The following is a 15936-nucleotide window of genomic DNA, read 5'->3' as shown; positions in this document are numbered from 1 at the left end:
GGTCAAGCATTACTCAAAATGCCACACACACGGGCCATCTCTGTATGTGTGTCTTGAGTACTTCTGAGATATTCATGATAATGAGCCTATGTAAAACTGCTTTTATACACACTCACTTTACAGCTCTCTCTTTATTAATCCACCTCTCTCTCTCTCACTCACTCACTCACTCACTCACTCACTTCCTCTCTCTCTCTCAGGGCACAGTGCGCGATCGGACAGGTATCTTCCCAGAATCCTTTGTGAAGATCATTAAGCCCCTCCCAGAGAGTGACTCCGATGGTGAGAGCGGTGGCGCTTCAGGTAAAGGGGCGGGATCTTACAGCTGCCTGCGCTGCTACCTGCTCACACCCCAGGGCGTCGACACCAGGTGTGTGTACTGTGTGTGTGTGTGCGTGCTCGTGTGTGTGCTCATGTGTGAACTCATACACACATGTTATAACAGTGTTGTAAATGTACTAAAAGTAACTGAAAGTTCCTGTGTAATCCCATAAAGGTCCCATAATAACGAATGTATGTATCCCAGTTAATAATGTATTGGTGTGACTGTATGTATCCCAGTTAATAATGTATTGGTGTGACTGTATGTATCCCAGTTAATAATGTATTGGAGTGACTGTATGTATCCCAGTTAATAATGTATTGGTGTGACTGTATGTATCCCAGTTAATAATGTATTGGAGTGACTGTATGTATCCCAGTTAATAATGTATTGGTGTGACTGTATGTATCCCAGTTAATAATGTATTGGTGTGACTGTATGTATCCCAGTTAATAATGTATTGGTGTGACTGTATGTATCCCAGTTAATTATGTATTGATGTGACTGTATGTATCCCAGTTAATAATGTATTGGTGTGACTGTATGTATACCAGTTAATTATGTATTGGTGTGACTGTATGTATCCCAGTTAATAATGTATTGGTGCGACTGTATGTGGCAGGGATGTGTGTGTTGAAGAAGATATCACCACCCAGCCATCATACAAAGAACTACTGGCACGCATGAGGTAAGATACCAGACACATCCCACTGCTGAATCAACAGACTCTCCACTCTTCACTACATACAGTGAGGGAAAAAAGTATTTGATCCCCTGCCGATTTTGTACGTTTGCCCACTGACAAAGAAATGATCAGTCTATAATTTTAATGGTAGGTTTATTTGAACAGTGAGACAGAATAACAACAACAAAAAATCCTGAAAAAACGCATGTCAAAAATGTTATAAAATGATTTGCATTTTAATGAGGGAAATAAGTATTTTACCCCTCTGCAAAACATGACTTAGTACTTGGTGGCAAAACCCTTGTTGGCAATCACAGAGGTCAGACGTTTCTTGTAGTTGGCCACCAGGTTTGCACACATCTCAGGAGGGATTTTGTCCCAGTCCTCTTTGCAGATCTTCTCCAAGTCATTAAGGTTTCAAGGCTGACGTTTGGCAACTCGAACCTTCAGCTCCCTCCACAGATTTTCTATGGGATTAAGGTCTGGAGACTGGCTAGGCCACTCCAGGACCTTAATGTGCTTCTTCTTGAGCCACTCCTTTGTTGCCTTGGCCGTGTGTTTTGGGTCATTGTCATGCTGGAATACCCAACCACGACCCATTTTCAATGCCCTGGCTGAGGGAAGAAGGTTCTCACCCAAGATTTGACAGTACATGGCCCCGTCCATCGTCCCTTTGATGCGGTTAAGTTGTCCTGTCCCCTTAGCAGAAAAACACCCCCAAAGCATAATGTTTCCACCTCCATGTTTGACAGTGGGATGGTGTTCTTGGGGTCAGAGGCAGCATTCCTCCTCCTCCGAACACGGCGAGTTGAGTTGATGCCAAAGAGCTCCATTTTGGTCTCATCTGACCACAACACTTTCACCCAGTTGTCCTCTGAATCATTCAGATGTTCATTGGCAAACTTCAGACGGGCATGTATATGTGCTTTCTTGAGCAGGGGGACCTTGCGGGCGCTGCAGGATTTCAGTCCTTCACGGCGTAGTGTGTAACCAATTGTTTTCTTGGTGACTATGGTCCCAGCTGCCTTGAGATCATTGACAAGATCCTCCCGTGTAGTTCTGGGCTGATTCCTCACCGTTCTCATGATCATTGCAACTCCACGAGGTGAGATCTTGCATGGAACCCCAGGCCGAGGGAGATTGACAGTTCTTTTGTGTTTCTTCCATTTGCGAATAATCGCACCAATTGTTGTCACCTCACCAAGCTGCTTGGCGATGGTCTTGTAGCCCATTCCAGCTTTGTGTAGGTCTACAATCTTGTCCCTGACATCCTTGGAGAGCTCTTTGGTCTTGGCCTTGGTGGAGAGTTTGGAATCTGATTGATTGCTTCTGTGGACAGGTGTCTTTTATACAGGTAACAAACTGAGATTAGGAGCACTCCCTTCAAGAGTGTTTTCCTAATCTCAGCTCGTTACCTGTATAAAAGACACCTAGGAGCCAGAAATCTTTCTAATTGAGGGGGTCAAATACTTATTTCCCTCATTAAAATGCAAATCAATTTATAATATTTTTGACATGCGTTTTTCTGGATTTTTTTGTTGTTATTCTGTCTCTCACTGTTCAAATAAACCTACCATTAAAATTATAGACTGATCATTTCTTTGTCAGTGGGCAAACGTACAAAATCAGCAGGGGATCAAATACTTTTTTCCCTCACTGTATCTGTTACTCAGCTGATATTCTACTCTTCACTACATATCTGTTACTCAGCTGATATTCTACTCTTCACTACATATCTGTTACTCAGCTAATATTCTACTCTTCACTACATATCTGTTACTCAGCTAATATTCTACTCTTCACTACATATCTGTTACTCAGCTGATATTCTACTCTTCACTACATATCTGTTACTCAGCTGATATTCTACTCTTCACTACATATCTGTTACTCAGCTGATATTCTACTCTTCACTACATATCTGTTACTCAGCTGATATTCTACTCTTCACTACATATCTGTTACTCAGCTAATATTCTACTCTTCACTCCATATCTGTTACTCAGCTAATATTCTCCTCTTCACTACATACAGTTGAAGTGGGAAGTTTACATACACTTAGGTTGGAGTCATTAAAACTCGTTTTTCAACCACTCCACAAATTTCTTGTTAACAAACTATAGTGTTGGCAAGTCGGTTAGGACAGCTACTTTGTTCATGACACAAGTAATTTTTCCAACAATTGTTTACAGACTGTAATGACTGCCATGAGAGAGAGTGGACCAAAACGCAGCGGAGATAGTGTTCATCTTATTTAATTCTTAAACGGAACACTATACAATTACAAAACAAGAAACTGACAGCCAAACAGTTCTGTCAGGTGAAACACAATGACAGAAACAATTACCCACAAAACCCCAACGGAAAAACATGCACTTATATGTGACTCCCAATCAACAACAACGAACTTCAGCTGTGCCTGATTGGGAGCCACACACGGCCCAAAACAAAGAAATACAAAAACATAGAAAAAGAACAGAACGCCCACCCAATGTAACACCCTGGCCTAACCAAAATAAAGAACAAAAACCCCTCTCTATGGCCAGGGCGTTACAGTACCCCCCCCCCCCCCCCCCCAAGGTGCGGACTCCGGCCGCAAAACCTGACACTGAAGGGGAGGGTCCGGGTGGGCCTTCTTACGACGGCGGCTCAGGTGCGGGACGTGGCCTCTTCCCCACCCTTGGCGTCGCCCTCTTAGGTGGCGCACCTGGCCGCGCCGAAGGTCTGGCGGGCGACCCTGACTTCGCCCGGACAGGCGGGCCGCTTTGGCAGATCCGGACGGGCGGGCCGCTTTGGCAGCTCCGGACGGGCGGGCCGCTCTGGCAGCTCCGGACGGGCGGGCCGCTCTGGCAGCTCCGGACGGGCGGGCCGCTCTGGCAGCTCCGGACGGGCGGGCCGCTCTGGCAGCTCCGGACGGGCGGGCCGCTCTGGCAGCTCCGGACGGGCGGGCCGCTCTGGCAGCTCCGGACGGGCGGGCCGCTCTGGCAGCTCCGGACGGGCGGCCGCTCTGGCAGCTCCGGACAGGCTGGCGGCTCCTGACTGGCGGGCGGCTCCTGACTGGCGGGCGGCTCTGGCGGCTCCTGACTGACGGGCGGCTCTGGAGGCTCCTGACTGGCGGGCGGCTCTGGCGGCTCCTGACTGGCGGGCGGCTCTGGCGGCTCCTGACTGGCGGGCGGCTCTGGCGGCTCCTGACTGGCGGGCGGCTCTGTCGGCTCCTGACTGGCGGGCGGTTCTGGCGGCTCCTGACTGGCGGGCGGCTCTGGCGGCTCCTGACTGGCGGGCGGCTCCTGACTGGCGGGCGTCTCTGGCGGCTCCTGACTGGCGGGCGGCTCTGGCGGCTCCTGACTGGCGGGCGTCTCTGGCGGCTCCTGACTGGCGGGCGTCTCTGGCCGCTCCTGACTGGCGGGCGGCTCTGGCGGCTCCTGACTGGCGGGCGGCTCTGGCGGCTCCGGACTGGCGAGACCCACTGGAGGCCTAGTCCTGGGAGGTGGCACAGGACGGACCAGGATGGGGAGACCCACTGGTGGCCTGGTCCTAGGAGGAGGCACAGGACGGACCGGGTCCAGAAGACGCACTGGAGGTCTAGAGCGCACGGCCTGCACAACCCGTCCTGGCTCAATGCCCAACCTCCCCGGCAGATGTTAGGAGCTGGGATGTAGCGCACCGGGCTCTCCACGCGTACTGGGGACACCGTGCGCTTTACCGCATAACACGGTGTCTGACCAGTACAGCGCTGCCTCCTGTAAGCACGGGGAGCTGGCTCAGGTCTCCAACCTGACTCTGCCACACTCCCCGTGTGCCCCCCCCCAATTATTTTGGGGGGCTGCCTCTCGGGCTTCTTTCCCAGCCGTGTTCCCTCATACCGTTGCCGTTGGTCCTTCCTTCCTGCTGCCTCTACCTGTTCCCATGGGAGGCGATCCCTTCCGACCAGGATCTTTTCCCAATTGTAGGATCCCTTGCCGTCCAGGATGTCCTCCCATGTCCAGTCCTTTCTCTCCCTGGTCCAGGATCCTTGCTCCTCCTGGCGCTGCTCCTTCCTCCGCTGCTTGGTCCTTGTTTGGTGGGTAATTCTGTAACGACTGCCATAAGAGAGAGTGGACCAAAACGCAGCGGAGTTAGTGTTCATCTTATTTAATACTTAAACGGAACACTATACAACTATACAGCCTTCCCTGTAGCTCAGTTGGTAGAGCATGGTGTTTGCAACACCAGGGTTGTGGGTTCGATTCCCACGGGGGGCCAGCACAGAAAAAAAAAAAAAAAAAAAAGAATGTATGAAATTGTATGAAATGTATGCATTCACTACTGTAAGTCGCTCTGGATAAGAGCGTCTGCTAAATGACTAAAATGTAAATGTAAAATAAAACAAGAAACTGACAGCCAAACAGTTCTGTCAGGTGAAACACAATGACAGAAACAATTACCCACAAAACCCCAACGGAAAAACATGCACTTATATGTGACTCCCAATCAACAACAACGAACTTCAGCTGTGCCTGATTGGGAGCCACACACGGCTCAAAACAAAGAAATACAAAAACATAGAAAAAGAACATAGAACGCCCACCCAATGTAACACCCTGGCCTAACCAAAATAAAGAACAAAAACCCCTCTCTATGGCCAGGGCGTTACACAGACAGATTATTTCACTTATAATTCACTGTATCACAATTCCAGTGGGTCAGAAGTTTACATACACTAAGTTGACTGTGCCATTAAACAGCTTGGAAAATTCCAGAAAATTATGTCATGGCATTATAAGCTTCTGATTGGCTAATTGACATAATTTGAGTCAATTGGAGGTGTACCTGTGGATGTATTTCAAGGCCTACCTTCAAACTCAGTGCCTCTTTGCTTGACATCATGGGAAAATCAAAAGAAATCAGCCAAGGCCTTAGAAAAAAATGGTAGACCTCCACAAGTCTAGTTCATCCTTGGGAGCAATTTCCGAAGGCCTGAAGGTATCACATTCATCTCTACAAACAATAGTACGCAAGTATAAACACCATGGGGCCACGCAGCCGTCATACCGCTCAGGAAGGAGACGCGTTCTGTCTCCTAGAGATTAACATACTTTGGTGCGAAAAGTGCAAATCAATCCCAGAACAACAGCAAAGGACCTTGTGAAGATGCTGGAGGAAACAGGTACAAAAGTATCTACAGTCGTGGCCAAAAGTTTTGAGAATGACGCAAATATTATTATATTTTTGTCAGATGTTACTATGGAAGGCTGAAGTATAATTACAAGCATTTCATAAGTGTCAAAGGCTTTTATTGACAATTTCATGAAGTTGATGCAAACAGTCAATATTTGCAGTGTTGACCCTTATTTTTCAAGACCTCTGCAATCCGCCCTGGCATGCTATCAATTAACTTCTGGGCCACATCCTGACTGATGGCAGACCATTCTTGCATAATCAATGCTTGGAGTTTGTCAGAATTTGTGGGTTTTTGTTTGTCCACCCGCCTCTTGAGGATTGACCGCAAGTTCTCAATGGGATTAAGGTCTGGGGAGTTTCCTGGCCATGGACCCGAAATATCGATGTTTTGTTCCCCGAGCCACTTGCCTTATGGCAAGGTGCTCCATCATGCTGGAAATAGCATTGTTCATCATCAAACTGTTCCTGGATGGTTGGGAGAAGTTGCTCTCGGAGGATGCGTTGGTACCATTCTTTATTCATGGCTGTGTTCTTTAGGCAAAATTGTGAGTGGGCCCACTCCCTTGGCTGAGAAGCAACCCCACACATGAATGGTCTCAGGATGCTTTACTGTTGGTGTAACACAGGACTGATGGTAGCGCTCACCTTGTCTTCTCCGGACAAGCTTTTTTCCGGATGCCCCAAACAATCGGAAAGGGGATTCATCAGAGAAAATGACTTTACCCGTCCTCAGCAGTCCAATCCCTGTACCTTTTGCAGAATATCAGTCTGTCCCTGATGTTTTTCCTGGAGAGAAGTGGCTTCTTTGCTGCCCTTCTTGACACCAGGCCATCCTCCAAAAGTCTTCGCCTCACTGTGCGTGCAGATGCACTCACACTTGCCTGCTGCCACTCCTGAGCAAGCCCTGTACTGGTGGTGCCCCGATCCCGCAGCTGAATCAACTTTAGGAGATGGTCCTGACGCTTGCTGGACTTTCTTGGGCGCCCGGAAGCCTTCTTCACAACAATTGAACCGCTCTCCTTGAAGTTCTTGATGATCCGATAAATGGTTGATTTACGTGCAATCTTACTGGCAGCAATATCCTTGCCTGTGAAGCCCTTTTTGTGCAAAGCAATGATGACGGCACCTGTTTCCTTGCAGGTAACCATGGCTGACAGAGGAAGAACAATGATTCCAAGCACCACCTTCCTTTTGAAGCTTCCAGTCTGTTATTTGAACTCAATCAGCATGACAGTGATTTCTAGCCTTGTCCTTGTCACCACTCACACCTGTGTTAACGAGAGAATCACTGACATGATGTCAGCTGGTCCTTTTGTGGCAAGGCTGAAATGCAGTGGAAATGTTTTTTGGGGGGGATTCAGTTAATTTGCATGGTGAAGAGGGACTTTGCAATTAATTGCAATTCATCTTATCACTCTTCATAACATTCTGGAGTATATGCAAATTGCTATCATACAAACTGAGGCAGCAGACTTTGTGAAAATTTATATTTCTGTCATTCTCAAAACCTTTGGCCACGACTGTATATCCACAGTAAAACGAGTCCTATATCGACAGAACCTGAAAGGCCGCTCAGCAAGGAAAAAGCCACTGCTCCAAAACCGCCATAAAAAACCCAGACTCCAGTTTGCAACTGCACATCGGCAAAGATCGTACTTTTTGGAGAAATGTCCTCTGGTTTGATGACACAAAAATAGAACTTGTTTGGCCATAATGACCATCGTTATGTTTGGAGGAAATAGGGGAGGCTTGCAAGCCGAAGAACACCATCCCAACCATGAATCACGGGGGTGGCAGCATCATGTTGTGGGGGTGCTTTGCTGCAGGAGGGACTGGTGTACTTCCCAAAATAGATGGCTCATGTGGAAGGAAAATTATGTGGATATATTGAAGCAATATCTCAAGACATCAGTCAGGAAGTTAAAGTTTGGTCACAAATGGGTCTTCCAAATGGACAATGACCCCAAGCTTACTTCCAAAGTTGTGGCAAAATGGCTTAAGGACAACAATGTCAAGGTATTGGAGTGGCCATCACAAAGCCCTGACCTCAATCCTATAGAAAATTTGTGGGCAGAACTGAAAAAGCGTGTGCGAGCAAGGAGGCCTACAAACCTGACTCAGTTACACCAGCTCTGTCAGGAGGAATGGGCCAAAATTCACCCAACTTATTGTGGGAAGCTTGTGGAAGGCTACCCAAAACGTTTGACCCAAGTTAAACCATTTAAAGGCAATGCTGACCCACTGGGAATGTGATGAAAGAAATAAAAGCTGAAATAAATCATTCTCTCTACTATTATTCTGACATTTCACATTCTTAAAATGAAGTGGTGATCCTGACTGACCTAAGACAGGGAATTGTTACTAGGATTAAATTGTGAAAAACTGAGTTTAAATGTATTTGGCTAAGGTGTATGTAAACTTCCGACTTCAACTGTATCTATTTCTTCAAATATTCTACTCTCCATTGAAATTTCCCCCGGTCAGTAAAGATGTGCTTTCTTGACCACAGTACACACTGTAACACTACCACAGTACACACTATAACACTACCACTCTACACACTATAACACTACCACAGTACACACTATAACACTACCACAATACACATTATAACACTACCACAGTACACACTATAACACTACCACAGTAGACACTATAACACTACCACAGTACACACTATAACACTAGCATAGTACACACTATAACACTAGCATAGTACACACTATAACTCTACCACAGTACACACTATAACACTACCACAGTACACACTATATCACTACCACAGTACACACTATAACACTAGCATAGTACACACTATAACACTAGCATAGTACACACTATAACTCTACCACAGTACACACTATAACACTACCACAGTACACACTATAACACTAGCATAGTACACACTATAACACTAGCATAGTACACACTATAACTCTACCACAGTACACACTATAACACTACCACAGTACACACTATATCACTACCACAGTACACACTATAACACTACCACAGTACACACTATAACACTAGCATAGTACACACTATAACACTACCACAGTAGACACTATAACACTACCACAGTACACACTATAACACTACCACAGTACACACTATAACACTAGCATAGTACACACTATAACACTAGCATAGTACACACTATAACTCTACCACAGTACACACTATAACACTACCACAGTACACACTATATCACTACCACCTACACACTATAACACTACCACAGTACATACTATAATACTACCACAGTACACATTATAACACTACCACAGTACACACTATAACACTACCACTCTACACACTATAACACTACCACAATACACATTATAACACTACCACAGTACACACTATAACACTACCACAGTACACACTATAACACTACCACAATACACATTCTAACACTACCACAGTACACACTATAACACTACCACAGTAGACACTATAACACTACCACAGTACACACTATAACACTACCACAGTACACACTATAACACTACCACAGTACACACTATAACTCTACCACAGTACACACTATATCACTACCACAGTACACACTAAAACACTACCACAGTACACACTGTAACACTACCACCCTACACACTATAACACTACCACAGTACACACTATAACACTACCACAGTACACACTATAACACTATAACACTACCAACTATAACACTACCACAGTACACACTATAACACTACCAACTATAACACTACCACAGTACACACTATAACACTACCAACTATAACACTACCACAGTACACACTATAACTGTCACGTCCTGGCCAGTATATAAGGTTAATTGTTTTGTAGTTTGGTCAGGGCGTGGCAGGGGGTATTTGTTTTATGTGGTTCAGGGTGGTGTGTTTGGTTAAAGGGTGTTTGATTTAGTATTTCCGGGGTTTTGGTTTATAGTCTATGTTTAAGTATTTCTATGTCTAGTCTGGTGAGTGTGTTTCTATGTTGTGTTGATTGGGGTTGGGACTCTCAGTTGAAGGCAGGTGTTGTCTATCTGCCTTTGATTGAGAGTCCCATATATTAGGGTGTGTTTGTGGTTGTTATTTGTGGGTGATTGTTCTGTGTGTAAGCCGTATGCTTTACCAGACTGTTTGTAGTTGTTCGTTCGTTTTGTTTTGTTATTTTGTATGTTCATTTTTGTAGTTAATAAAAATCAAGATGAGCATACACGTACCTGCTGCGTATTGGTCTACCTTTTCCGATGACGATTTCGCATTATCGTCAGAAGACGAAGACGACAACCGTGACAATAACACTACCACAGTACACACTATAACACTACCACTCTACACACTATAACACTACCACAGTACACACTATAACACTACCACTCTACACACTATAACACTACCACAGTACACACTGTAACACTACACACTATAACACTACCACAGTAGACACTATAACACTACCACAGTACACACTATAACACTACCACAGTACACACTATAACACTACCACAGTACACACTATAACACTACCACAGTACACACTATAACACTATAACACTACCAAAGTACACACTATAACACTACCACAGTACACACAATAACACTACCACTCTACACACTATAACACTACCACAGTACACACTATAACACTACCACAGTACACACTATAACACTACCACAGTACACACTATAACACTACCACTCTACACACTATAACACTACCACAGTACACACTATAACACTACACACTATAACACTACCACAGTACACACTATAACACTACCACTCTACACACTATAACACTACCACAGTACACACTGTAACACTACACACTATAACACTACCACAGTACACACTATAACACTACCACAGTACACACTATAACACTACCACAGTACACACTATAACACTACACACTATAACACTACCACAGTACACACTATAACACTACCACAGTACACACTATAACACTACCACAGTACACACTATAACACTACCACTCTACACACTATAACACTACCACAGTACACACTATAACACTACACACTATAATACTACCACAGTACACACTATAACACTACCACAGTACACACTATAACACTACCACAGTACACACTATAACACTACCACTCTACACACTATAACACTACCACAGTACACACTATAACACTACCACTCTACACACTGTAACACGACTCATATAGTCAGTGCCACACTGCTCCTGGCCCAGTTTATCATCTCTCATTATTATCTTGTCAACGAGATAAAACTCACCTCAACTCTAAAAGCAAAACAAGAATACATCGAATTTCACAAACACACACACACACACACACACACACACACACACACACACACACACACACACACAGACACACACACACACTTCCATTAAACAGTCCCAATGCCCCTGGGGCCTAGAGATCTACCCACAATGCATCAGCGGAGCCACAAATCACCTCTGCGCATACTAAAATTAGTTCCACACTTCTCACCTCACACTCTCCCAGTAACCAGACAGGCTCTCCCTATAACCAGACAGGCTCTCCCTATAACCAGACAGGCTCTCCCAGTAACCAGACAGACTCTCCCTATAACCAGACAGACTCTCCCTATAACCAGACAGGCTCTCCCAATAACCAGACATGCTCTCCCAGTAACCAGACAGGCTCTCCCTATAACCAGACAGGCTCTCCCAGTAACCAGACAGGCTCTCCCAGTAACCAGACAGACTCTCTCTATAATCAGACATGCTCTCCCAGTAACCAGACAGGCTCTCCCTATAACCAGACAGGCTCTCCCTGTAACCAGACAGGCTCTCCCTATAACCAGACATGCTCTCCCTATAACCAGACAGGCTCTCCCTATAACCAGACATGCTCTCCCTATAACCAGACAGGCTCTCCCTATAACCAGACAGGCTCTCCCATTAACCAGACATGCTCTCCCTATAACCAGACAGGCTCTCCCTGTAACCAGACATGCTCTCCCTATAACCAGACAGGCTCTCCCATTAACCAGACATGCTCTCCCTATAACCAGACAGGCTCTCCCTGTAACCAGACAGGCTCTCCCTGTAACCTGACATGCTCTCCCAGTAACCAGACATGCTCTCCCTATAACCAGACAGGCTCTCCCATTAACCAGACATGCTCTCCCTATAACCAGACAGGCTCTCCCAGTAACCAGACAGGCTCTCCCTATAACCAGACATGCTCTCCCATTAACCAGACAGGCTCTCCCTATAACCAGACATGCTCTCCCAGTAACCAGACAGGCTCTCCCTATAACCAGACAGGCTCTCCCTGTAACCAGACAGGCTCTCCCTGTAACCAGACAGGCTCTCCCTGTAACCAGACAGGCTCTCCCTATAACCAGACAGGCTCTCCCTATAACCGGACAGGCTCTCCCTATAACCGGACAGGCTCTCCCATTAACCGGACAGGCTCTCCCATTAACCGGACAGGCTCTCCCATTAACCGGACAGGCTCTCCCTGTAACCGGACAGGCTCTCCCTGTAACCAGACAGGCTCTCCCTGTAACCAGACAGGCTCTCCCTGTAACCAGACAGGCTCTCCCTGTATCCAGACAGGCTCTCCCTATAACCAGACAGGCTCTCCCTATAACCAGACAGGCTCTCCCTATAACCGGACAGGCTCTCCCATTAACCAGACAGGCTCTCCCATTAACCAGACAGGCTCTCCCATTAACCAGACAGGCTCTCCCATTAACCAGACAGGCTCTCCCATTAACCAGACAGGCTCTCCCTGTAACCAGACAGGCTCTCCCTATAACCAGACAGGCTCTCCCTATAACCAGACAGGCTCTCCCAGTAACCAGACAGACTCTCCCAGTAACCAGACAGGCTCTCCCTGTAACCAGACAGGCTCTCCCTGTAACCAGACAGACTCTCCCAGTAACCAGACAGGCTCTCCCTGTAACCAGACAGGCTCTCCCTGTAACCAGACAGGCTCTCCCTGTAACCAGACAGGCTCTCCCTGTATCCAGACAGGCTCTCCCTGTAACCAGACAGGCTCTCCCAGTAACCAGACAGGCTCTCCCAATAACTTTTTTATTCTCATAAAAAAAAGTTTATTCTCATGAGAGAGAGAGAGAGAGAGAGAGAGAGAGAGAGAGATCTTTGGTGCCAAAACAAATGTCTTGTCTGGGTGAAGACCTCGTCAGAGTACTTCAACTGTCACAGGTGTGAGTAGTTGTTTCTGTACTCATAATAACAGCAGGACTCTACTACTGCCATGTATCTACGTCCTCCTATCACTGTCACCCTGAATGGCTCGAAACATCCTTCACCCACTCTGCCAAGCACACCCTTATAAAAAGGACCATCCCGACAATCCTGGACTATAGTGATTTAGTTACAGGCTTGCCCCAAAAACCTCCCTTGATAAACTAGACTTCATTTACCACACTGCCATCCGCTTTGTTTCCAGGTCCCCCTTCAACACTCATCACTGTGACCTTTACACCCTGGTCAACTGGCCGTGTTACAAACACGACACTAGACCCACTGGTACCAAGTCCCTCGTAGGCAAGTCCCCCCTCTACCTCGGCTCACTCCTCAACATCTCCACTACCAGTAGAAACCCCTGGTAGATGTATCACACTGGTCGTTCCCAAAGCCCACACTTCCTTTGGCTGTCGTTCATTCCAGTTTCCCACCGCCAACGACTGGACCGAGCTGCAGAAGACCCTCAGACGTGATTCATTCATCCCACCACAATCCTTCAGCAACATGAACTGAGCTGCTATGTGATCAATGTAGCTGCTGATCATTCAGTCTGCTGTGTTGCCAAGGACTTTTCTGCTCTAAACCCACTGGGAATATTTCTTCTTGTTGTATATTTGATCAATTTGGACCTTTCCTCTGTATAGTGTGTTTTATGTGATTTTAGTGGGATTGTGTGTTGTCCTGTTTACTGTTGTAATGTTATGCCTCTTGGCCAGGTCAGTACTGTAAGTTAAAATGGCTTCTCAGTTGACTTGTATGGTTAAATAAAGGTAAAACAGTCATACTAATAATAATCTCTCTCTCTACCTTTCTCTCTGCCTTCTTCTATTTCCCCCTTTCTCTCTCCTCTCCCCCTACACCGCCATCTCTCCCTCTTTCCCACACCTCTCTCTCCACCCCTCCCTTTCCCTCTCTCCTCTCCCCCTACACCGCCATCTCTCCCTCTTTCCCACACCTCTCTCTCCACCCCTCCCTTTCCCCCTCTCTCTCCCCCTACACCGCCATCTCTCCCTCTTTCCCACACCTCTCTCTCCACCCCTCCCTTTCCCCCTCTCTCTCCCCCTACACCGCCATCTCTCCCTCTTTCCCACACCTCTCTCTCCACCCCTCCCTTTCCCTCTCTCCTCTCCCCCCTCCACCTTTCTCACTCCATCCCTCCCTGTCATCCCCCTCTCTCTCTCTCTCGTTCGCTCTTTCTCAGAGATGTGTTCAAGGTGGATGGCAACATCGCCCTGAACTACCGCGACCCCGAGGGTGACCTGGTGCGTCTCCTTGACGACGGGGACGTGGCGCTGATGGTGGCCGATGGGCGGGGTCAAAGGTCAAAGGTCAAGAGGCCTGTCAATCAGTTTCCGTGGGAACTGCATGTTACCGCGGCCTCTGACCTGTCAGTGTATAATACTGAGATATAAAGACAGGGAGATGGAGGAGGTTTTGACACTCGCTGAAGAGAGGCCGTTTTGTGTTTACTTGAGTGTGCGCGTATACACACTTGCGGGTGCACTTGTCCGTCCGTGCCCTTGTGCGTGAGTGTGTGTCTCGCCAGCTTGCGTCCGTAATCCACTGCAAACCTGCATGTAGTAGTCCGGACTGAGATCCAGTGACAGGGTGACAGACTTTAATTAAGGGGACAGACGCTGGATTGTAACACATTACAGAAGTTAGTCTGATTGAGCAAGGAGCTGCAACCTAAAAGGCACACTATGCCCTATATAGTGCACTACTTTTCACCAGACTCCTATGAGCCCTGGTCAAAAGTAGTGCACTATATAAGGAATAGGGTGCCATTAGAGACTATACCTTAGTCACATTCATTAGTATGTCTGTGTTTGGTGGCTTTAAACGTGTAACATGTCACCTGTACTGTTGAGTAAATGTTAATATAAGGACATTTAATAAAGGTTTAGAAACATGTTTTTATTCTCCATATATTCTGTTGTGGTCTTAGTAATGCTTAGCTAAGCTCCCAGAGTTTTTTTTATGAGTAAAAAATACACTATTGAAATATGTAAGTGTGTGTGTGTGTGTGTGTGAGAACAGGCGCTCCTTTGTGTTGTCTGTGTTTGCTGAATGTGCTCTGATGAGAGAGAGGAACAGTAAACATCAGTGTGTGGTCTGGGTGACATCTAGAGGCAGCGTCCCAAATCGCACCCTTCCCCCTGTTTTAAAGCACTACTTTAAAATGGCACCCTAAGAGATTAGGGTGCCATTTGGGACAGAGTAAGGTAGGCCGGACCTAGCTCTCTGGCCGACTGGTACTATCCGGACAGACGGATAGGTAGGTCTGGCCTATGTACATGACCAGGGAAATGTAGGAGAGCATGTCGCCACGGTGACATGTTTCCAGGGCATCTCCTTCCCCTCTCGCTGCTTCTTGTCAACATACTTGTTGCTATTGGAAACTTCTGTCCCCAGCACAGAGGTGGTGAAGTAGAGCTGAAACAGCTGCTATGTTTGAGTCCTGTCCAGCTGTGGGCCTACAGGTGGTTTGGGTCTGAACATAATGACACAGTGCCTTCGGGAAGTATTC

At 46.6% G+C, this 15936-nt stretch overlaps 1 protein-coding gene across 1 annotated transcript; it reads left to right on the top strand.

The window, feature by feature from the left end:
• The first annotated feature begins 18 nt into the window (after positions 1 to 18).
• LOC115177905 (neutrophil cytosol factor 4-like) lies at positions 19 to 15321 on the top strand. Its single transcript, XM_029738901.1, has 4 exons — positions 19 to 42; positions 201 to 370; positions 945 to 1010; positions 14608 to 15321. The coding sequence occupies exons 1-4, from the start codon at positions 19 to 21 to the stop codon at positions 14816 to 14818; spliced, it is 471 nt and encodes a 156-aa protein (XP_029594761.1). The 3' UTR covers positions 14819 to 15321.
• The last annotated feature ends 615 nt before the right edge of the window (positions 15322 to 15936 follow it).

Source organism: Salmo trutta, chromosome 38 (assembly GCF_901001165.1).
Source record: "Salmo trutta chromosome 38, fSalTru1.1, whole genome shotgun sequence".
NCBI lineage: Eukaryota > Metazoa > Chordata > Actinopteri > Salmoniformes > Salmonidae > Salmo > Salmo trutta.
Note: the sequence above shows the minus strand (reverse complement) of the source record. Positions and strands in the feature narration are given on the sequence as shown.

What these genes read in the sequence shown, in the direction of transcription:
- LOC115177905 (XM_029738901.1), top strand. Translation starts at nt 19, where the DNA reads ATGCCACACACACGGGCCATCTCT. An exon ending in CACACACACGGGCCATCTCT is followed by an intron (nt 43 to 200) that starts GTATGTGTGTCT and finishes TCTCTCTCTCAG; the next exon opens with GGCACAGTGCGCGATCGGAC. An exon ending in GAACTACTGGCACGCATGAG is followed by an intron (nt 1,011 to 14,607) that starts GTAAGATACCAG and finishes GCTCTTTCTCAG; the next exon opens with AGATGTGTTCAAGGTGGATG.